The following is a 25,116-nucleotide window of genomic DNA, read 5'->3' as shown; positions in this document are numbered from 1 at the left end:
AAGCATGAAAAAGGAGGTGATATTGCCTCTGTATAAGCCTCTGGTAAGTCCCCATTTAGAGTACTGTGTACAATTCTGGAGACTGCACCTTCAAAAAGATAAACTACTACTACTACTACTACTTAACATTTCTAGAGCGCTACTAGAGTTACGCAGCGCTAAAATGGTCAGCAGTTTCCATCATAAAGCATATGGGAAAGACTTCAATTTGTATAGTTTGGTAGAAAGGTGGGAGAGGGGAGATACAGTAGAGGTGTTTAAATATTTTTATAAATGCACAGGAAGCAAGCCTCAACTGAAAGGAAAATCTGGAATGAGAGGAATAATCTAAGGAAACACTTCTATATAGTTCAAGCTTCTCCTACTAACCTACAAATGCACTCAATTTGCAGCCCCTCCTTACCTCTCTACCCTCATCTCCCCTTACGTTCCTACCCGTAACCTCCGCTCTCAAGACAAATCCCTCCTTTCAGTACCCTTCTCCACCACCGCCAACTCCAGGCTCCGCCCTTTCTGCCTCACCTCATGCTTGGAATAAACTCCCTGAGCCCATACGCCAGGCCCCCTCCCTGCCCATCTTCAAATCCTTGCTCAAAGCCCACCTCTTCAATGTCGCCTTCGGCACCTAACCACTATACCTCTATTCAAAAAATCTAGACTGCCCCAACTTGACATTTCATCCTTTAGATTGTAAGCTCCTTTGAGCAGGGTCTGTCCTTTTTGTTAAACTGTACAGTGCTGCGTAACCCTAGTAGCGCTCTAGAAATGTTAAGTAGTAGTAGATATGTAGAATGACCTCCTGTTGGAGATAGTGAACACGAAGACTGAATCTGAATTCAAGAATGCATGGAACAAGCACGTGGGATCTCTTAGTGAGAGGAAGAGATAGTAGATTATATGAATGGGCAGACTGGATAGCTACATGGCCTTTATCTGCCATCCTTTTCTATGTTTCTGTGTTTAAAAAAAGACACATGAGCATTTCAGATATTCACAGATATCACCCTGCAACAAGAAACTTATAATACTTCAACATATTGACAAATATCCAATTTAAACTCTTTGTGCAATACTACTTGTATCATCAAAACTCTGAGAAGCTGGTACCAAAGAAAATTTATTCATAACACTGTAGAAGAAAAATATAGAATCGGATCTAAAGAGCAGGACCTAGAATAAGTTTCTAAATTAATTTATTCCACCTTTTTCACTAACACATCAGCAAAGATTCAAATTAAATGAAAATTAGACTGCCTTATAAGGGAAATGCTCATAAGAACAACTTCAAGCAAATTCTTTTATTGTATAATAATCTTACTTCATCTGTCTGATTCTTTTCCATCAATCCCAAATATTCAGACTTTATCAGCTGTTTGATTGTTGTGCCACTTCCTTTCCACCTTCCTTAATTTGCGCTTCATACTAGTCATAATTACACTAGTTTACCATGGTACAAGCCTGGAATGTGGAAAAACTACAATAGATACAATGGAATTATTGCAATCAACCAACATAACAAGCAAAGGCATAGGAAAACAGTTAATATGTTAGAAAACATGGATTCCTAAACCTGATCCTGAAGGCACCCCACCCAGTTTTTCAGGATATCCACAATGAATATTCATGAGAGATTTGTATACAGTGTAGGCAGTGCATGCAAATATCTTTCATGATTATTTATTGTGGATATCTTGAAAACCTGACTTGCTGGGGTGCTTCCAGGACCAGGTTTGGGAACCACTGCCTTAGCATATCTGCAGACCAGTTCAGATGTGTGGGTCTGCTTTCTACCAACAGGTAGAGACTGAGAACCTTTAACTAGTGACATCATCACTTGAGTAGCCTGTGTAGTCAGGTTTTCAGGATTGCTACAATAAATATGTATGAGATAGGTTTGCACATACTGGAGAACCACTGTATACAAATCTTATCTCATGCATACTCATTATGGTCATTCAAAAAACCTGACTGGCTAGGTGTGTTTCCAGGAGAGGGCTGAGATGCAGTGAATGACTGTGCCACAGTATCAGATTTGGAGTGGAGTAGGTTTTGCTGGGGTTCCCTTCACAAAGGCAAGGGATGACTTCTAGCTTGAGGTCTCTCTCAGTCCCAGTAGCCCCAACCCTAGAGTCACATAGTGCATTGTGGGCTCCCACAGAGGAGTGCTTAGGAAGAAAATGGTTCTGGAAGAGAGGGAGAAGAAGTGGATCAACTTGCATTTCTGTGCTGTCCACAGGAGTTGTGGATACAGTTTTTTTGGAGGCGAGTCCAAGTTTGAACTGTATACCACAGCTCTTTCTGGATGCAGTGTACTGACTGGTTTGGTTAAGCCAGCAAATGTCTCTCCTTAAACAATTTAGCAAGCATAAGTTTTTAATTTATTAAAAAATATATATATATATATATATTCCACATTTTTTAAAAGTCTAAGTGGGTTACAGAATACACCCAAAATGAACTCAACATGTAAAGAAGAAAACAAAAAACAATGTGAGTAAGAAATGGGTAGCATGGAACATTCTTGGGAGGTGTTGTCTGAGACATTATCTAAGGTGGAGAGGACAGTTTTGGATCCTGTTAGGAAGTTTGAGGCTTTGGGGAATCGGCATTCTTCCCCACAAACAGTTTGCTCTACTTTAATTCATGTGAGCACTGGTCTATGATATAAAATTGAACTTTTGGGGAACAGAGTGAGGCAATTAAATCTTTAGAGATCTCAACTTCCCTTGGATTCCATCTCCCTGAAAGATTTATTTAAACAATATTTGAAAGAGAACTTAAAAGATTGCTGGAGAAGTACTGCTGCCCTCAATAATGTATTTTATTTGCCTTTTTAAGGAAAAGGCAGAGGGAGCTACAGTCGGTTCTGTGGACAGCCTGGACTCATTGGCGTTCTTTGAGAGTTTTGAGGAAGAAGGGTCTTTTCTTTGTCTTATGAATCAGACAAGAATGCTGTAATGACTTTTCTTTCATTGTAGGACTTCTGTGTTCATGGATCAAGTTGGATTTTTTTTTTTGTAGGCAGACCCAGTAAAGACACAAGTTGTTTTCGCAGATGAATCAGGAGGTTTTATCTAAGGCGAGTTATTGCCATCAGTATCCTGTTGTGTCATTGTTTTCTGACATTGGATATCTCTTATGAACCTAAACACTTGAGATCTTTTCTTGATAAATCGTTTTCAGCATGACTTGTTTCAGGATGTTACCATCTCTCCCCATATGCTGTGGGTTCTCCTGTCCATGTTTGGGTTTTAGTGGGAGGTGCTCAAAGTTTTTCCTTTTTTTTTTTTTTTTTTTCTTGCTGTATGAGTGATCTTATTTACAGAGCAAGATCATTACTTGTATTGTTAAATTGATGAGGTGTTTTTGAAAATGGCATAATGGAAAAGAACACAAATAATAATAACCTTAGTCTGTAATCACAGGAGTTGATAATTTAGCTGGGACAGGACATATTATCCAGCAATAAGCATAGACTAACACCAAGCTAATAAACATTGTAAATATCAAATGAACAAAAACCAGTGAATGAGTCAAATAACTTATGACAGATCTATAATATGTGCCAAAATATGTATGCAAAGGGTCTTGTCCCTTTATCATACCCTTGTGGCAGTGCACCTACAGTAAACAACTTCACAGAGAGTAAATAGTCCAAGCATAATGCAGAACTGCACTGACTGGAGGCTTTAAATGAGTATCAGATGCATAAAGGTAACCTCACAGATATGATGGGCAGAATGGAGCTCACCGTCTTCCAGCATCAGACTTCATAGGCACTAAAATTGCAGCTCATCAGTTCCTAAGAGTGGTTTCAACAGAGAGCAAGTATAAATTGAGGTTACTTGAAGCATGAATGAGATGTGCGGATGACAGAGGGAGGAGCAGTTTCTACGGAGTGGATGAAATGTTTACTTGGCAGTTGTAAGACTACTGTATAAGCAGAAAGGGAACTGCATCTGCATTCTTATAATTAGACTTGACTTGTTTTTCAGAATTGGAACCTCCTGCTCCTTTTGTGACTCGCTTTCTGAATACAAGAGCTATGAAAGAGAGTTTTAAAAGCTACATGGAGCTACTCATTAATATTGCTTTGGACTCTGATACAGTTCAAGCCTTGGAAAAAGACAACGGTAAGTTTTCATGAGAGCTCATCTTTTAAAATCTCAGGGATGCCACACACAGTAGTAAAGAACTATTTTACAACAGCTGGATCCAATCTGCTTTACATAAGAAATAAGACTTGCCATGCTGTGTCAAACTAAAGGTCCATCTAACCGAGTATCCTGCTTCCAAGGTCACAGGTACCTTGGCAGACTCCCAAAGAGTAGCAGGATTCCATGGTACTGACCCCAGGGATAAGTAGTGTATCTCTGGGATTACCACATCCTCTGGCAATGAGTTCCACAGCTTAACTATTTATTGAGTGAAAAAAAATAGTTTGTCCTATTTGTTTTTTAAAGTATTGCCACAACTTCATGGCATGTCACCTTATCTTTCTACTTTTTGAAAGAGTAAACAATTGATTCACATTTACCCATTCTGCAACACTCGAGATTTTGTAGACCTCTATCATATCCCCCGTCAGCCATCTCTTCTCCAAGCTGAAGAGCCCTAATCTTTTAAGCCTTTCCTCAGAGGAATTCCATCCCCTTAATCATTTTAGTTGCCTTTCTTTGAACCTATTCACAGTAGAGCTGTAAGCATGTCATATAGGAAGTTCTCTTCCTGCTTTATATTTTATTGTGCCTCTGGCGGTGTCTGCCATTGGGGGACGATGTGTGCTGATAATTTTTGGATTAAGACCCTTTTCAGTCTTATTTTTACTCACCTAATACCCTTTACCATGGGTAGGATTTGGTCATCTGGTTTTTGCATTATTTTGTTATGCAGCTGTTTGTTTGTTTTTCATAATGGGTGCTCTACTTTTTTTCTGCTACCCACCACTCTCTGGCATTTCAAGAATTCTCTATCCCGGTTCTACTCGGTAATCATAGAAATCCCTCTCCTAATCTGTATTCATTGCCTCAGGTACGTTATCTTTCTTCAACACCTTTGGTCAAGAACTCTACCCAAAAACATCAGGCATATATCAGCATTGATCTTTTAAATTGTAGGTCTACTCGATCAAAGGTGCACTTAATACACGATCTCATATTGCAGGCTAATTTAGATATCTTATTTCTAACTGAAACTTGGTTAAGAACTGGTGAAGAAGGTCTCCTAGCTGAATGTGTACCAATTGCCATTGCTGTGTCCAGACCTTCTAGGCGCGTGGTGGTGGACTTGCAATAGTTTCTGCGAATAGCTTGGAACTCACTGAGCTTACTGTCTCATCCTTGTTTCCAGAAGTGCTGGTTGTTCGGACATCTAAGTCAGTATCTCTGCTTGTCTTCCTGTTTTTCTACTGTGCTCCCTCACTGTCCCAGGCCCAGTGGGATTCTTGTGCTCAAACAATTATAGGCACTTCAGTTAATTATCCCAATATTTTTTTTTTCACTTTAAATATTTGTATTAATGAAGCACAACATTCAAGACAGTACAGATAATGCCAAGTTGACCTAAAATATTGGACATCCATATAATATAACAGAAAAGAACAAAACAACAACCCAGTCACCCTTATGGTGAAAATTGAACTATCAACTCCCAATCACTATAAACAAGGGTCTACACCCTCAGCTCTGTCCTACCCCCTTAAATTTGTTCAAGCATATAATTGCCTCATCTCCTCCTCTAGCCCTCCTCTTCCGTTCCTCCCTTCCCTACCGCCCCCCCTCCCTCCCTCCCTTCCCTCCTCCCCCCTCCCTTCCCTCCTCCCCCCTCCCCAACTATCACCCGTTCCTATCAAAGTTTGATTGTCCCCACCCATTCTTGCAGTTGAGACCATCCTCTCTTGCGCCGTAGCTCCCCATCTCTATGGTATGCCGTTAAGCGTTCCATAGCTATGAGTTGTTCTAATTTTGCTTTCCAATCCCCCAAGGAAGGAGGGCCAGTAACTCGCCACTTCTGAGCTATCAGGCATTTTGCTGCCGCCAGACCCCAACGTAACATTTTGCTCCGTTCCCATGAGTCACTGTCATTATACATCCCCAGCAAGCACACCTGTGGACTGCACACCATGGAATCTCCAAATATTCTTACCAATGCTTTCATCACCGCCTCCCAAAACGTTATCAACCGGGGGCAGGACCACCAAATGTGCAGAAATGAGCCCTTGTCTTTACCACATCTCCAGCACCGGTCAGAAGCATTAGGGTACATACCCCTAATTCTCTCAGGAGTGTAATACCACCTCATAGCACCTTGTATGCATTCTCTTGCACTAGAGCGCACGTGGAGGCCTTTTGAACCTCCCCATATATCCTCTCCCATTCCTGATCATTGAAGCAGTAATTTAAGTCTGATTCCCATGCTCCCTTGAAGCGAAAGGGGGCAGGGTCACTGCCTCTCATAAATTTGTATAGCACCGAGATGGATCTAAGCACCCTCCGTAATATACCCCATAAATTCTCCAAGCTCTCCTTATCCTGAGGGCTGCCCCCCCCCTCCATCTCATCGCTCCTATAAAATACTTAATCTGTAAGTAAGAAAAACGATCTCCTTCAGGGAGTCCATATTGTAACCTCAGTTCCTCAAAGCTCTTAATCTGGGCCCCTTGGAGCACATCTCGAAAACTCGAAAGGCCTAAGTAATCCCATCGCACAAAATCCCGATTATCCCCGCCCTAGTTGAGACCCCCCTCTCCCTGTCCCCACTTCCTCCGAAACTCCTCCCATACAGTCGAAATGTGCCTAAGATATGGGTTATCCACGCCCCTCCCCCCCCCAATCCCTCAGTGGTCCATAATAACGATTTTAAACCCCTATGTGGGAAGTACGATTGTTCCACTTGACATGTTGGCTTAAGCCTGCCCCCTTCCCACTCCAGCACCATCTTGACCTGAGCAGCCTGATAATACCACTCAAGCTGAGGCATTGCTCTACCCCCTCTTTCAATCTCTCCCCATATCACGCTAACCGGGGATGTTTGCCGTCCCATACAAATTGCAATATCTGGCGTTGTAATTGCTGCATCTCCCGCTTGGGGACCGCCACCGGCAAACACTGAAATAGAAACAACAGCCTAGGCAAGACGTTCATCCTTATTACCGCCATCCTCCCCCACCACGATAGCCACAACCCTTTCCACCATGATAATTCAATTCTAATGCACTCCACTATTTTGCCATAATTAAGTCCATAGACTCTACTCAGATCTCTAGGAATACAAACCCCCAGATACCTAATATGACTTCCGGCCCACTTAAAAGCAAACCTCTGCTTCAAACAGTTTTCTTCTTCCTGGGAGACCGAAATGCCTAATATTTCGCATTTCTCCATATTAATCCGCAACCCCGCATACTGTTCAAATTCCCCCAGGACATCCACCACCACCTCCAACGTTTTCCCTGGATCTGTCACATAAAGCAACAGATCATCCGCATACAATGCCATGCAATGTTCCCTCTTCCCCACTGTGAAACCCCGAAACTCCGGATGGCTACGTAACCTCTCTGCCAAGGGCTCTATATATATAGCAAACAAGGGCGACAGGGGGCAGCCCTGCCTGGTCCCACGTTCAATAGCAAAAAAGGAGGTATACTGGCTGTTGATCTATATACAGACCTTCGGAGCCGCATATAAGGCTGCTATCCACCTGCAGAAATTATCCCCAAGACCCATACACTGCATAACCTCTTTCAGAAACACCCAGTCAACCCTGTCAAACACTTTTTCGGCGTCTAGTATTAACAGTATTGCCCCTGGGAGTCTCTTCTGTGCTTCCCTATCCCAATATTTTTATCCTTGGAGACTTTTAATGTTCAGGTGGATATACCGTCTCTTCCTCGATGTAAGCACTTTCTAAACCTTTTCGCAGATCTGAATCTTACCTAGTGGATTTTCTTTTCCACGCATCAAGGTGGGCACACACTTGACCTAATTCTATCTCCCATTGATTCTAGGTTCAAACTTCATCCATTTTCTCCACAGAAATTCCCTAGTCAGATCATAAGCTTATCCAGTGCTCAGTCCCCATAGCTTTGTCCCCCTCTACACCCTCGATTGCTCAGAAATGGTCCAGACATTTATCTGTTGACTTGTCCATGTTGCCAGCATCCATGTTCTCTTCCCCATACGATTTTGAATCCAGGCAAACACTTTTCATTTAATGCTTTCCACAGCTTTTGATAAGATCTCCAGCCTTCCTAATAGGAAACTTTGGTATCATATCGGCTTGCGACAACAGAAACGGTTACGTCAGGCAGAACATAAATGGAGAAAAACAAGATCAACTTCTGCTCAGTTGCGTTTTTGGACAGAACTTAGTTATAACTACTTGCTGAAGAAGACTAAGTCGCAATTGTACACAGACCGGGTCAAAAAAAGCTACAAATCCAACTAGGGAATTGTTTTCCATCTTTTGAAATTTGACATCTATTCCAACTGCAAGTAACACTTCCACTGGCCCATCGGCTGAACTCCTCTTTCAATATTTTACCACCAAGGTTCAGGATCTTATTAACTCTTTCTCTGTTGGACCCCCTTCCCTCGGTACTAATTCAACTGTTTCAGTATCTCCCCTCTTACTCTTATCAGCTCTCCCAGTCACAGGGACATCTGTAAGGTCTGCTTTCCAGCTCCAGACCTTGCATTCCCTTTCGAAGACACACACTTCTATGCATATTATAGCATCCATTCTTGACCCTCTCCCATCAGTATTACTACAGATTGACAATCTGAATTGCTCCCTACAGTCCTAGTACTAATTAACAACAGTCTTTCCTGTGGTAAAATACCCAATTCGTGGAAATCTACCATTGTCCGACCTATTCTGAAAAAGCCCTCTCTTGACCCCCTGATCCCGGCCTACTATCACCCTGTGTTAAATCTTTATTTCCAAAATTTTAGAAAAGGTGGTCTATGTTCAGCTCTGAGCATTCATTGATAAAACATTAATTCTCCATCCCAGTCAGTCTGGCTTCAGGCCTTATACCAATGCTGAATCCATTCTTGCTGCACTTTTAAGTGAGATACATTTGTACATCAACAAACACAATATAGTTCTGGTTGTCTCATTAGACTTATCTTTCTCGTTCAGTTTGGTTAATCAATCACTTTTATTGTCCAAGCTTGCAACACTAGGGTTGTCCGGATCAGTTTTTTCTTGGTTTACCTCTTTTCTCTCAGATCAGACCTATCAAGTAATCGCCTCTTCCTCTAGAGCCACCCCTGGCCCCTAACCTGTGGGGTCCCCCCAGGGCTCTGTTCTCTTACCTTTTCTTTTTAACATCTTTCTTAGCCCTTTTGCTGCTCTCATTCAATCTCACTGCGTATCTTTTCACTTTTATGCGGATGACATTCTACTACTTTTCTTACTAGTCCGTATTCCCTTTCCATGCAACCTTTGCAAGACTGTCTTTCTGCAGTTGATAAATGGCTTTTCGATCACAGGATGGTGCTGAATAGGGAAAAGCAAAAAGGAGGAGTAGGATGAGCTGGCTGTCTCCAAACAACGAGGGATACGTACACAGAGTTCCAAATCTTTAATGAAAAAAGCAAAAAACTCAGCACAGTTGTGTTTCGGCGCCAGGGCGCCTGCCTCAGGACTCTATAAGACATGTAAAATTAATGTAAAACTTCTAAAATCAAATAACAGTAATAAAAGTATGAACAAAAGTGTATGCACCAACTAAGATTATAAGCATGAAAGAAATATAAATTATACACTTATAATAAATTATCAAACATATAAATGGCAAGTGACCGACTTACCCGCAAATGCGCAGTAGAGACTTCCCTTTCTGTACCGCCCTCGCGTCAAGACGTGATGATGTCAGAGGGCGGAACAGAGAGGGAAACGGAGTCGGACGCTGCCTGCCGCTGGAGCCTGGAAAGTTGAAACAAACCAACATCGCTGGCGCACCAACCTCCACCACTCCCCCCAATCCCCGATGTCGCCACCCCTCTCACCTCCGTGTGGAAGTGCTGCAGGCACCCGGGATGCAATGATGTCATTTCCAGCTCCTGTTTGGAGTGGTTGATGGGTCTGATCCCTCCTGGATGCAAGCGGTCAAGACAACAGCATGGACCTTTTGCATAGCACATGTTCTTTTGCTACATCCTTCTGAAGAAGCAGTAATTGCGAAACTCTTTTGTATTTCTTGAACAAAGCCTCTTTTGCTCTTATTTTTTACTACTCATTTGGAGAACCATATAGGCTTCCAGTTTCTCTTGTTTACTTTTCTTGCGTAAAGGTCAGTTGCCATATTTATAGCAGCCTTTAGCTTTGACCACTGATTTTCCACTTCTCCTACGCCTTCCCATGCCAACAGCTCCTTCTTCAGGTATTCCCCCATTTTATCAAAATGAGTACGTCTGAAATACAGTACTTTGAGTTTTGTGCGTCCGCACTCCGCTTCTGCCCTTATATCAAACCATGTCATGTGATGATCACTATTACATAGTTAGGCACCCACCCAGATATTGGAAATGCTTCCTCCATTCATGAGCACTAGATCCAGCATCAGACCCTTCCCTCATGGGTTCCATCACCATTTGTCTGAGCATTCTTCCCAATGTATATCACTTTGCGCCTTTCTGCATTAAATTTCATGTGCCATTTGGTTGTCTAGTCCTTCAGTTTCCTAAGGTCCTCCTGGAATTTCTTACAATCTACATGCTATTTAACATCTGTGAATAGTTTTGTGTTATCTGCAAATTTAATCACCTCACTCATTATTCCCATTTCCAGATCATTTATAAATATGTTAAAAAGCACCAGTCACAATACATATCCCTGGGGCACTCCATTATTAACCTTACTCCATTGAGAGAATTTCCATTTAACCCTGCCCTCCTTTTTCTATCTTTTAACCAGTTCCTAATCCACAAAAGCTTATCCCATGGCTTTCTAATTTTCTCAGAACTCTCTCATGTAGGACTTTTCAAAAGCTATCTGAAAATATACATACACTACATCAGTCAGCTCATCTTTATCCACATGTTTGTTCATGCCTTCAAAGAAATGTAGCAAATTGGTGAGGCAAGACTTCCCTTAGCTGAAACCATGCTAACTTTGTCCCATTAAACCACGTTTGTCTCTATGTTTAATAATTTTATTCTTTATAATAGTTTCTATCATTTTGGCTGGTCTGTAACTTTCCAGACCACCACTTAGCCCTTTTTAAAAACTGGCATTATTGGCCGCATCCAATCTTCAGGTACCGCAGATGATTTTAATGACAGGTTACAGATCACTAACAATAGATCATCAATTTCATTTTTGAGTTCTTCAGTACTCTGAGGTGTATACCATCCAGTCCAGGTGACTTACTGCTCTTTAACTTGTCAATTTGGCTTGGTATGTCTTCTAGGTTCGCCAAGATTTGTTTCAGTGCCTCTGTATCTTCACTCTTGAATAGTGACCTAGTAATCAAGCTACTATGGCAGCTTGTAGTGTTGAAATGTTATGGAATATGCACTCGTGTGGAACTTTTTTCTACTCTTCTGGAATGTTTTGAGGATTCTTTTCTACTGGAGAGTCTTTCAATCTCTGAGTATTCTGAGGGGGGTTAGTTTGGTAAATTAATTAAAAGGTTTTCTATATTTTTTAGAGAAATGTCTTTGAGGTGTTTGTAAAAACATATACTAAGACCATCTCTTAGAAACAGGCAGATCATGTACATCCTTAGTAAAGAACAAGGCAAAGAATCTATTTAGACTCTCCGCTATGGCCTTGTCCTCCCTGAGTGTGCCTTTTATTCCTCGATGATCTTGTCATATATACTGTTATGAAAAACTGGTAAAGAGAGAGTCTGAGATGAAAAGAAACCGCTTTTGGAAGAAAGGAAATAGAAATAAAAGAAAAGTAGATGATTGATACCTTTTTTTATTGGACTAACTTAATAAATTATTCAGATCAGAAATGAGCAAATGTTACCAAATATCAGACTATATAAGTGAAATACAAAAGCATGCCAGTAACAGTCTCGCAGGAAGAGTGTGGGGTGGGTTAGGTGAGAAACAGGGAGAGATGGGTGGGTGGTAAGAGGATGAGAAAGCAGTATAATTTTATGGTTTGTAATGGGATAGAAAACTCATCTTTAAGTCCTGTCTGGTGGGTGTCAGAATATTTCATCATTTTTACGTCAAAGTTCTTACGTTGTTCTGGATTGTCTTAAAATTTCCTTTAAGTATTCTCACCATAAAATCATTGATGCAGTGTTTTGGTTTTGTAAAGTGCTGTCCCACAGAGGTGACATACTGATTGAAATTGTGATGCTTAATATGATGGCTCTGTAAATTGGTTCTCATTATCATCTGAACTATCTCCAATATAGCACACTTCTTCACACCTTTTGCATTGAATGATATATACCACATTTGAAGATGAGCATGTGAAGGATCCCCTTATGCTGAATGTTTTTCCTATTACTACTACTACTATTTAGCATTTTTATAGCGCTACAAGGCGTATGCAGTGCTGCACAAACATAGAAGAAAGACAGTCCCTGCTCAAAGAGCTTACAATCTAATATATGAGTAACTGTGGGATCCTGTGAAATGTGTTGGCACAGTTTGCAGCTTGGAATACTGCAAGGATATGTGTCATTCCCTTCTTTTTGAGCATGTATTTGGGAGCTTGTTTTTCACTAATTTTTGTTTTAGGTGGTTGTCGGAAGGCCAGCACTAGCGGAGCTGGGAATATATTTCTGTAATTCATCCGTCTGGAGTAGTGTCTGTAGCTGTTTTATGATTCTTCTCAGTTTTTCCCGCTCTGGATTATGTATCGCTACAAGGGGGACTCTCTGTGGTTTTCTTTTCTTTTTACTGCACTAGGCTTTCTCTGGGAGTGTTAAAAGGAAGAGGCAAAATTCTTGGAGATTATTTAGGGGTTGTAGCCTTTTGAAGAATTCAGTCAGGATTGTATGGAAGCAAATGGGTGGAGGGATTGTGTTGAGATGGGAAGGAGGTGAAAATATTGAAAAATCTTTTGTCTCTTATTCTGTTTGTTGCATTCTTTTTAATAAAAAAATTATATTAAAAAAAAGTTTCTCTCTTGGGTCAGAGCAGATATGATGGTATCGTGTGGCTTGGCTGTGTATAATTGATTGTTTTTTTGTATGTAAAGGGTGGAAGCTGGAGTTGTGAAAGTAGCTGCATCTGTGTGTAGGTTTCCTCTATATACATGTTTATATATAGCCATTTTTGATTGAAACTGTGGTGTCTAGAAATTTGACTTTGATTGTAGGATGGTATGTATTGACTGAACTAAAATTGTTTGAATCTCTTCTTCCTCCGTTCAAGTCATAAAAATGTCATCAGTATACAAAATAATACTGCTTTTTCACCCTCTTATCACCCATCCAACCCACCCCACCTCTTCCTGTGAGACTGTCATCAGAATGCTTTTATGTTTCACATATATGTTCTGATTTGTCAACATTTGCTCATTTCTAATCTGAAGAACATGGGCCTTTGAAAGCTAATCAAAAATGTATTGTTAGTCCAATAAAAAAGTATCGATTTACTTTCTTTTCATTGTTTTGCTTTATTTCTATTTATTATCTTTAAAAGTGGAATAACATGGCTACCATACCACGCTACTCAGGGACAAACTGGCCTGAGGGTGAATTTTTCGCTACAGATAACCAAGAAAGGCTCCTGATATAAGGCCTGGTGCTCAGAAATCTTGCTTGCGGAACAGATAGCCACCAGAAAATAATGTCTTGAGAGAAACATCCTTCAAAATAGCAGAGCCTAGAGAGTCAAAGGGAGCCTGAACTAAGGCAGAAAGCACCAAATTTAAATTAAGGAGGAGCAATCAGTCAATGAGGTGGATTAATGAGCTTGACAGCTCTAAGGAAACAAACAACATCCATGTTCTATGGCCCTCTCTGTTTGGGAGGATGGTGGGGATTTTATTTTCATGCTTGTGCAGAGGTACACCTTGCATTGGTCTCATGTGTTTTTGATAGGGTTCTATGATTCTGGAACACTTAGGATGCGTTTAAGGATAGTTTCTATCTCTGCAAGTACTCTGGGAGAGAAGAAGAGGTAAAGCCTCAGTTTGCAAGAAGTTGGGTAAGGTGATTTTGCTGGACTGAGTCACTGGGAATAGAGTTTGTGTTCTAAGGGGTATGGTCCTTGTCATGCTCCTGCAGTGATATTAGTGGGTCAGTAGCACTAGCTGATGTCTGTATGAAGGTAGGGTTTCTAGTTCAGCAGCAGCAGGGGAACCTGGTGAGATTGGGCTAATGCAACTCTATGGCATCAGCCCATTCAGCCTTTAGTTTGGGTTCTAATACAGCTAAAGGTTTGTATAACTTCTCAGTGAATTGGGATTTTTTTTTTTTTGGTAAATTTTTATTAATGTTCTGGTCTTCTTTTTCAGATATGCCACTTTTGCCTTGTATGAAAAGAATTGATGGCATGTTAACAGAGAACAGAAAAAGACTGCTTTCCAAATTACATTTGGATAAGTCATTCAAGGTACTTAATTAAAAAAAAAATGTTAATACATTCACTTGCCAGTATAAACACCAGCTATGTTTGGCACACATTTTGATGTATTATAGCTCTGATTGTGTGTGTTCACTGTGCTGGAGAAGTCTGATTTTTGACTTAACAGAACTAGTCAACGTGCTGATCATTTTCCTGGATATTCTGTTCATAACGTGCCTCTTTTATCAAGCTGCGCTTACGGCTCCAAGTGCAGTAATGCCAGTAAAGCCCATTCACTTGGAATGGGCTCTGTTGGCATTGCCGCACAGGAACTGCTAGTGTGGCGTGATAAGAGGCCCAAAATTTGCTATACTGGCTCAAACTAAAGGTCCAACTAACCCCAGCATCCTGTTTCCAATAGTGGCCAATCCAGGTCATGAGTACCTGGCAGAATCCCATGCTACTTACCTCTAGGAATTTGTTTAAACCTTTTTTAAACTTAGCTGCACTAATTGCTTTTACCACATCCTCTGGCAATGAGTTCCAGAGCCTTTATATGTGGTATGAAAAAAATATTTTCTCTTACTTGTGTTAAATGTACTTCTAATGTTAACTTCATGATTTGTCCCTTGAAGATGTAGAAGCATATCACAGTGGTTTACAAACCTAAACAAATAAGGACATACTAAATACAAAAGGAAAAAAAAACAGAAATAGGGCTTCAAGAGTTTACATTTTATCAGAGAATTGCCACACAAAGCTTAATTTCTTTAAATTCAGGTTATGAATTCAGAGCACTGCATCAAGGCCGAGGTATTTCAAGACTTTATCTCTGTGGTCTGAGCTTGCCTGCCTTTGTGGAGCAGGGACAGGATGCTGACCCCAGGGAGCTCCACAAGCTGGTTGTCTGGAGAGGGTTACTTCATTATCCTTTTGTTTTCTGATTGATTGTTCATTTTCTTTCAAGGATCAAGTAGCTCACTGGAGTCTGCTTTCTTGATGCAGTCTTTATAGTGTTTTATACCGCTGCAAATGTTATAGTATTAGTACTGAGTGAAGATTTTAATGTTTATTTTATGTGATTGGGTGTTCCTTTCCTATTGTTTTTTATATTAGACTTGTAGACCACTTTGACTTAATGTCCGGAATGGCAGTATACTACTACTACTACTTAACATTTCTAAAGCGCTGCTAGGGTTACGCAGCGCTGTACAGTTTAACAAAGAAGGACAGTCCCTGCTCAAAGGAGCTTACAATCTATTGGACAAAATGTGCAGACAATCCAATTGGGGCAGTCTAGATTTCCTGAATAGAGGTATAATGGTTAGGTGCCGAAGGTGACATTGAAGAGGTGGGCTTTGAGCAAGGATTTGAAGATGGGCAGGGAGGGGGCTTGGCGTATGGGCTCAGGAAGTTTATTCCAAACATAGGGAGAGGCGATGCAGAAAGGGCGGAGCCTGGAATTGGTGGCGGTGGAGAAGGGTGCAGAGAGGAGGGATTTGTCCCGTGAGCGGAGGTTTCGGGTAGGAGCGTAAGGGGAGATAAGGGTAGAGAGGCAATGAGGGGCCGCAGATTGAGTGCATTTGTAGGTCAGTAGGAGAAGCCTGAACTGGATGCGGTACCTGATCGGAAGCCAGTGAAGTGACTTGAGGAGAGGGGTGATATGAGCATATCGGTCCAGGTGGAAGATAAGACTTGCAGCAGAGTTCTGAACGGATTGAAGGGGGGATAGGTGGCTACGTGGGAGGCCAATGAGGAGTAGGTTGCAGTAGTCAAGGCGAGAGGTAATGAGAGAGTGGACAAGAGTTCGGGTGGTGTGCTCAGAGAGAAAAGGGCGAATTTTGCTGATGTTATAGAGAAAGAAGCGACAGGTCTTGACTATCTGCTGGATATGCACAGAGAAGGAGAGGGAGGAGTCGAAGATGACTCCGAGGTTGCGGGCAGATGAGACGGGGAGGATGAGGGTGCCATCGACTGAGATAGAAAGTGGAGGGAAAGGAGAAGTGGGTTTGGGTGGGAAGACAATAAGCTCTGTCTTGGCCATGTTCAGTTTCAGGTGGCGGTTGGACATTCAGGCAGCAATGTCGGATAAGCAGGCCGATACTTTGGCCTGGGTATCCGCAGTGATGTCTGGTGTGGAGAGATAAAGCTGGGTGTCGTCGGCATAGAGATGATATTGGAAAACATGAGATAAGATCAGGGAGCCCAGGGAAGAGGTGTAGATTGAAAAAAGAAAGGGTCCAAGGACAGATCCCTGAAGTACTCCGACAGAGAGTGGGATGGGGGTGGAGGAAGATCCATGAGAATGTACTCTGAAGGTACGATGGAAGAGATAAGAGGAGAACCAGGAGAAGACAGAGCCCTGGAACCCAAATGAGGACAGTGCGGCAAGAAGTAAATTATGATTGACAGTATCAAAAGCGGCGGATAGGTCAAGGAGGATGAGGATGGAGTAGTGACCTTTGGATTTGGCATATCAAGTAAACATAGACTAGAACACCTGCTGACAGTTTTTGAGTTACCTGAGCTGTGACAACAAACCATAAATTGTAGATGGGATTATCTGCAACATTACTGACACGTATCTATATCCAGTAGGGCTGACCTCTCTGCTTGTGTCATTTATCATGTTGTGTCACTTATGGTCAGTAAAGGGATTTCAGTTAAGTGTGACTTTGTAAACCACCTAGATTGATAGAGCAGGTTATACATTTTTAAATAAACAAGATATATCTAATTATCAGTTCAATTTGGTTGATTGAGTAACTAAGGGGGTTGTTATTTTTTATATGGATAAATGAATATATTATGTCTTTGCTGAAGTTCTCGTTGTCTAACATTACATTTTGTTTAAATAGGGGAAATCAGGAGGTGGGGGCAAAACATTTTTTACATCACTGTATTTTCGGTAGTGGTGCCCACTTGGAACAGTTTCATAAAATGTAAGGAGGGAAATGGGTGATAGCTCCTTTTAGAAAGAAAGATAAAGCCTTTGCTTTCCCTCAGAATAAGACAGAGTACAAAAATTGCTTACAATCATAGAAGCAAAATTTAACCGATAGAATGTTGAGGGGGTTGGTCAGTAATTTTGAGTTTTATATGATTTATATATTGTTTTATTATGTTTTTTCTATGTTGTACACTGCAGGGTAGCTCATTTGGAACTTAAATTTGTGGTATCTAAAACCTTTTAAGTACAACATCATTATTACTAATTACAACATTATTACTAATTATTCACATTTCTCTATTTTAGCGTGCTCTGGAAAGCTTTCCTGAGTTGAAAGTAATTACTCGAGAAGTTAAAACAAAAAGTGGAGGCAGATCTGTTTCTAAAATCAAAATGACTGGCAAAACATATAACAAACAAACACTGAAAATGTCCAAAACAAATCCTAAGATGTCCCAGGTAAGCAGCCATCATCCGTTCCAAGAAGTTCTACTGTCCTGCTGTTCCAGGTGTATTTCTGGTACCATGGACATTTGGACTGTTCTACGGGAAATATTTCTCTGTAATCTCTCTATATAAAAGGCAACCCCAACTTTCTGAAGCCTCCATGGATGTTGAGGCGCCCGAGATATCCGGTGTGCCCTGGAGTGTCTGCACCGCCCTCGCGTCAAAACGTCATGACGTCGAGGGCGGAGCTATGACACTCGAGGCCCGAAACCGAAACGCCACAGCGAACTAACAAGGCAAGTAGCACGGAGGGAGGGGGCCCCTTGCTAGCGCCCGTTTCATTGCCCTCAGAAACGGGCATTTTTTCCTAGTATGTTATAAAATTATATATGCATACTGACACATGAGGGGAAGTAAAAAAAATAAGGGAAATTTAAATATACTACAATCGCTTTGGGTTTTTTTAAATCAACTTCCCTGTGTGTGTGTGTGTGTAGATAGTGAGTGCTGAGATTTCAGCACAATTTATACTCCATACATGATCAGATCCAAATGATGATAACCCCATTGAATAAATATCTGAGACAAAATGGATATACTTTGATACTTAAAGGCTTCCTTGCATGAAAGTTCACTTCAGGCCAGGACCTACGAAAGGGTGGCTTTATTTAAAAAAAAAAATTAATTCACCAATCCAAGATACATTCTTGGCAGCCTACAGCAGAAACAGAACAAAATTCAACATAATTGAACTTGGACACCGGTTATAAGACCATTTCTAAACATCCATGCCCATTTCTAAACATCCACACCAAACAAATAGTTTATGAAAAGGAAAACTTAAGACTGTAGTGACAGTCCAAGATGGCTGCCATGGTGTGAAGATGTGTGTGAGCTCTATCCGTGTTTTCCACTTACATCATGCCTAAATGTCATGGGAGGCCCTCCGCCCAACCCACTCAGTGTTTGGTCTTCACTTTACTCCATCAGGCAGAGATCACTGCATATACTAGCGCATAAGTGGACAAACTGGCTGCTCGAGCTTTGGAAGCGAGGTATTATTTAACCCGACTGGTACTACTGCTCCTCCACATCACAGGATGGAAGCAGTGCTGGGAGCTTCCGGTCAGCAAAGGTGTCGGTGTCAGCAGAAGTGAGTGGGTTGAAGGTCTAAATTCCTTTTGATGTGGGGTCATCTCGAGCTATGCCTTTGAGTGAAAAGCTGGCAGAGGTGCATCTGGAGAGACCAGCAGTAGAATCAGAGTTGGTTCTACAGCCATTGGTCAAACCAGCGGAGATCACTCTGGACGTCATATGGCATGCCCTGGAGGCCCTCTGCTCTTTTGTCTTCTAAGATCCTACCTGCAGTGGGCCAATCTTATGTCTCACTTTACTGTTTGGAAAGGAGCAACGCAGATTTGAAAGGGAAAATGGGGACTTTGGAGATCCAAGATCAACAGGTGAAATCTATTCAGTCTTCAGTATTACAGGATAAAATGGTGCTGTATCAAAGTGTTGAAAACTTTGTTAAAGGGTTGAGCTTGAGACTGTTAAATTTTCCTAAGGTTTTAACATCTACACCCAAGGAGATGTTTTACAAATTTCTAAAAGATATTCTTGGGTATCAAGATAATGATCTACCCCTTTGAATAAAATCTACTTTATTTCGGTCTAAGTTAAGAAGCGTACTAGCTCTTATGAGTACAAGTTGGTATTTCTTCAAACAGATTAAATTTAGCAACCATTTTGGAGACCTCTGCAGTGGAAGTAAATTATCGAGTTAGTCTTTTGGTTTCATTTGTATGTCTACAGGATAAGGAAGCACTATTATATCTTTTCTTGAGATTGAAGGACAGTAATTTTATTTGGGGGGCGGGGGGGGTATCTATTTTTCTGGATGTTTCCCACTGGACTTAAATTAGGTAGGAGAAATGTTTTGTTATATCAGTCCAAAGTTTTGGCACTGGGTGCAACATTTCAATTATGCTATCCATGTAAATGCACAATTTCTTTGAATAACGTAAAATGTCTATTTTTTTAGTCCATCCAGCTAGTTTTTCCTAATATACAAACAAATATAAAAACCCTATGAGTGGTTTATGTCATTTTCAGGACTTTTTTCAGTGATTGCATTTGGCTCACACCCTTTCTTGTTTACTTGAGTGTTTAATTTTTATTTTCTAGAATTTTCCTTTTCTTGGGCTCCCCTCATGTAGACTTTAATTACAGAATACAATTTGTTTGTATATTAGATGTTTAATCTTTCCTAGAGTTGTATGATACTCTGTATGTTTCTTGCAAAGTTTTTCCTTGTAATGTTTGTTGGAAATATCCTATATAATAAAACGCACCTCCAACATTCTGAAGCTGACTGCATGGCTGAGGCATTCCTGCTCTCTGTATCCATCTCCTGAATTGACATCACGTACTTCCGGGTTCGTCACAAGCAGAAGTGACCAACCACACGAGGTTTCTCAGCTTCAGAATGTTGGAGGTGCATTCTGTTAAATAGGATTGGTCAGTTCCTTGAAGCACAGCCAGAATTCAGCGTCCTGCACAGTAATGCTCAGACACCAGAGAGGGGGGGAGGTATCTCTGTCACACACACACTCTGTCTCTCATAGTCAATGGCTTTCTCACTCTCACACACTGTATCACATTCACTCTCTATGTGTCTCACAGTCACTCACACACTTTCTTGGTCTCATACACACAGTCTCACAGAGAGTCTGCGTCTCACACACTCTCTCTCGCACACACTGTATCTGTGTGAAACACACTCTCTCTCTCACACTGTGTCTCACATACGCACTTGCACACACTCTCATTCTCACACAAACACACACACACTCTCTCACAGACACACTAGCACCCAGACTCACTCGCTCTCTCTCACACACACACTCGCACATTCACTCTCTCTCACACACAGTCACTCACATGCACTCTCTCAAACATACACACTCCGAGGAAAACCTTGCTAGCGCCCGTTTCATTTGTGTCAGAAACGGGCCTTTTTTACTAGTAATAATAATAAAGACTGCAGTGACTACCCAAGAGTGGTCATCCTGCCACAATCACCCTAGCAGAAAACCAAAACAACCCAGACTAATATCTTAAGATCTGCAGACCTCTCTTGCTGTTGCTGATTTGAGGGTTTTTACATCAATCATCAGGAAAAAACAGAGCATCTAGATGACACATAAGACTTCTAGAATTGGGGGGGGGGGGAGGCAGGGGCAGTATGGAGCTGTACTAAGATGACCACATGGTGTAAAGGCTTCACGCCATAGACCCTATTTTAGATCATTATCAAATCCTAGTTTTTTTGATCTGGAACAGAAGATTTCTTTAACAATTATATTTTGGACATGTCAGGTATCAATACACTCTTTCTTCAGGTTAAAAAAGAGAAAACCCAAACCACTGACACTAGATAAAATGGCATCCAGGGAGGAAAATGAAACCCAAGATCCTATAATAATGGAAATACAAACCTTAAAGATATGCAAAAAAATCAGCTGGAATATTGAAAGATGTACTCAACATAAAATAGAGGAACTTGATCAGCATAGCACAAACTTAGAAACAGCACAGTTATGAAGAATGAAGCAGATATCCAGAAGCCTCAAATGGATCCAGAAGATTTATCTAACCAGAAGAGGAGAAACAAATATTCAGATTTTGGGTAATAATATTTCTTTCCTAACTTCTTTCTTGTGAATCTTCTAAACATAAAATTTGAAATGCCATTGGAGCTTGAACGCTCATCATATTCTCTTAAAACCTCTTTCCAACATCAAATATCCAAGACCTGTTGTGGCAAAGATCTTAAAATACCCTCATCCACTATTTACCAGGGTAGATCTTTACAGCAGGCACATAATGTTGCAGCCAGGCTTATTGCAAGGATTGCTAAGGGCAAGCATATATCATAAACTTTGAATTTGCATTGGTTGCCAGTCTACCTTAGAGTGTGATTTGAAATGTTTCTAATGATATTCAAGGTAGTAAAAGAAGTAGAATCCTTACTATTTGTCACAAATCCTCTATTCTTTATTTATTGTAAGCCACATTGAGTCTGCAAATAGGTGGGAAAATGTAGGATACAAATGCAATAAATAAATAAATAAAATTCTTACCTTCCAGAGCTATGTGGGTGCTTAGCAATTCCAGACTACATAAAACCTGTTTTGCTGATAACATGGTTGGGAGCTTTTTCTGTAGCTGATCCTTGGGAGGGGGGATGCATTTGTGAAGTATTTGAAAGCCTACTTATTTACTCAGGCCTTTTCATCAACTTAAATAAATTTCAAAGACTTTGATTAATCAGTATATCTGTTGTATTTTATTTGTGGATTTTACTGTTTTATTTATGGATTATATACGTATTGGTGTCATCCGTCTAGAAAGGTGGCAGAGTACAAATTTATTAAATTAATATCTTAATGAAAGCTAAAGAAAAAAAATTATTTACCAATGTAAGAAACCTTTTAGTACCTGATTTGGCTAAAACAACTGCACAAAAGCATAAGGCTTTTCTTGGCCTGAGAAAAACTCTTTGGATATGGAGCCATATTTTCTAAGCACCTTAGGAACTTTGTAAGTCTGAGTGCTTTGAAAATGAGCCCCATGGTCTCCTATATCCTGCAAGAATGCAAGTGGCTTAGGCTAATAAAACTTCAACTTTTCCAGATGCAGAAACATTACAAGAATTTATTGAGAAATATAAAAGCAGTAAACCTTGTTTAAAAAAGGCAAAACTGTCACTCTCTGCCTTACACCTAGCTAAGAGATTGTTGTCTCAACTTTACACCTTGGAAGTGATTTCTATAGAACTTTCAGTTGCTTTTCAAACTACATTTATTTCATAATTGATCATGACTAGATTTGCTGCTGCACCTCTGAAATACTGATTGCAGCAGTCTTATATATTGCTGTTGGGAGAGTGATTGTGGAATATAGTTGGAATTATTTATTTCACTGATGCTTTCCTCTAATTCAGACAGTGTGACATGCACCCTGTTTTCTAGAGGTTGCGGCAGCAATTTCGGACTGCAGGCTGATGCCGGGCAGGAGCGAGTGGGCATTGCTCCTGCCTGATCTCCCCATAGATCACCAGGGGCTTCTCCAGGTAGGCCCATGAGAGCCTATACAGGTTGAGGGGGGCTGGGGCACTTCCATTTTCTTCAAGGAGTGGGGATATTGCAGGGCTGGAGGGGGCGCCTGCTATACCCTATTTGAGTTTAACCGAGCACCAGCCGATATTCAAACCGGTTGAACTTAATGTATAAAGTTAGGACAGCTTTTTCTCTGTCCTAACTTTATACACTTAACTAGCCGATTAGTAGTCTGAATATCGCTGCTAACCCACCAGTTAGGGGTTGTCCGTTTAGCGGTTATATGCCACTGAATTTTGCTGGTTAGCCCCAACCAAGCAATTTAAACAGCTGGGAGCCTCTCCTGGTCATTTAAATCACTTTGAATATTGGCCCAAGTATGTTAAATCTATATATTTGAACTTAAGGCTGCAGAAAAAAAACCTATAACTACCATAAGACTTTACAAATTTGGAAACCAATAAAGCTATATTTGAATTTGCCATTGGCCTCCATAGCTGATGCCAAGTTCATCTTTTACCATTCATTTACAGCTGGTGAAGCACACTCTTAATACTACTTTGTCTCTCCTTCTCTCTCTCTATTTTTTAAAGTAATACCTCTCTTCTTTTTATTCCAACTTTGTAAACCGCTTAGCAGTACTTATGTGCATTAAACAGTTTATCAAGCATTTAAAAAACCATCAACGTCGTTATAAAGGTCATAAGATTTATGTATTACACTTTGGGTAATCATTCCTTCTGCTTATTATGTACATCACTATTATAGTCATTTCTTCAACAGATTTGTTTTGTATGTGTTTTGTTATATCTTTGCTGTATTATATTTAAATATTTAATTAAAAAGTTTGAACCGAAGAAAGACTTCTAGAATAATTCTCTGGACATACAGGTCAAAAGTTGAACTTCAGATACTATAAAAAGCATGTGTCAAAAACAAAGCACTGCCTTCCTAAGAGCTTTGTGCTGCTACATCAAGACCTAGTCAGTTTGCCGTCATGGATGGAATGCTGAGTTTTGCTGTATATATTTTAAAAAAAAAAATCTTGAGAATGTCAGACCATCCATTTGTGAGCTGAAGCTGACCTAAAAGTGGGTCATGCAACAAGACAATGGCTATAAATAGGCAAATCTACAGAACTGCTGAATAAACTTCATGTTTAGGATTGGTCAAGACAAAGTTCCAACCTAAATTAAAATATTGTGGCAAGACCTGAAGTGAACTGTTCATGCAAGGAAGCTCTCAAATGTCAGCAATATAACAATTCAGTATGGGAAAACAGACCAAACTTTCTCAAGGGTGAGAACTGTTTAGCTGAAATGATTTGTTGTAAAAGAGGTGCAACCAATTGCTAAATGAAGAATTCCAATACTTTTTCACAAAGGGTGGACTTTAATAAATAAACAAAAGGGATGCATTTACATTGGTTATTCTTTGGAGTTTGTTCAAATCATATACTGAGTAGGGCTGCATTTTGATTAAAATTTAAATCACAGTTAATCATGCAATTAAAGGTATGGTTTTTTTTGTGACTCTAGGCAAGTCACTTAACCTTCTGTTGCCTAGAGTCACAAGGAGCTGCAGTGAGGGAAAAAAAACATAACTTTAATTGTGCAATTACAATTAAAATTTTAATAGAAATGCAGCCCTAATAAAATTAAAGAATAACAGTTATGAAATAAAAAATACAAATTGAAAAGTTACAAATTAAACAATCTAAAACAGCAAGCAGATAGCTATAAAAAGCCTTAACAGTTTTTACAGCCTACTTCAGAAAAGCAAGCCTAATATCAAGACCTTATTGTTATTTGTCTTAGACTTGATTAGAACTAGATTCGATAAAGGTACTTGTTTTTTTTTTTTCCTTCTAACACTTGACATTTTGGCAGCCTTTGACACAATCATAAGGTTTTGTTACAACATTTGAAAACTTTAGGATTGATGGTTTAGTGTTGAAATGTTTTTCATTTTTGTCATGTAGAGAATTTTGTGTCATTCAAGGAGATCAATAATCTTATTTAAAGGCCATTCAAACGGTTACCACAAGGATCTGCCTTGTCCACAACTTTGTTGAATATTTTTCTTCAGCCACTATATATTAGTGAGTTGCACG

At 40.3% G+C, this 25,116-nt stretch overlaps 1 protein-coding gene across 1 annotated transcript in view; it reads left to right on the top strand.

Annotated features, from left to right (window-relative positions):
• The first annotated feature begins 3,930 nt into the window (after positions 1-3,930).
• The window catches only part of LOC115468723 (glutamine and serine-rich protein 1-like), a 37,689-nt gene continuing 16,503 nt past the window's right edge, over positions 3,931-25,116 (top strand). The window contains exons 1-3 of the mRNA XM_030200644.1: positions 3,931-4,133; positions 14,437-14,534; positions 17,743-17,895. Of these exons, the coding sequence (XP_030056504.1) occupies positions 4,046-4,133; positions 14,437-14,534; positions 17,743-17,895 (339 nt within the window). The 5' untranslated portion in view covers positions 3,931-4,045. The remainder of the gene's footprint in view (positions 4,134-14,436; positions 14,535-17,742; positions 17,896-25,116) is intronic.

This window comes from Microcaecilia unicolor, chromosome 4, assembly GCF_901765095.1.
Source record: "Microcaecilia unicolor chromosome 4, aMicUni1.1, whole genome shotgun sequence".
NCBI classification, from domain to species: domain Eukaryota; kingdom Metazoa; phylum Chordata; class Amphibia; order Gymnophiona; family Siphonopidae; genus Microcaecilia; species Microcaecilia unicolor.
The sequence above is the reverse complement of the archived record's forward strand: the minus strand, read 5'-3'. Positions and strand labels throughout refer to the sequence as shown.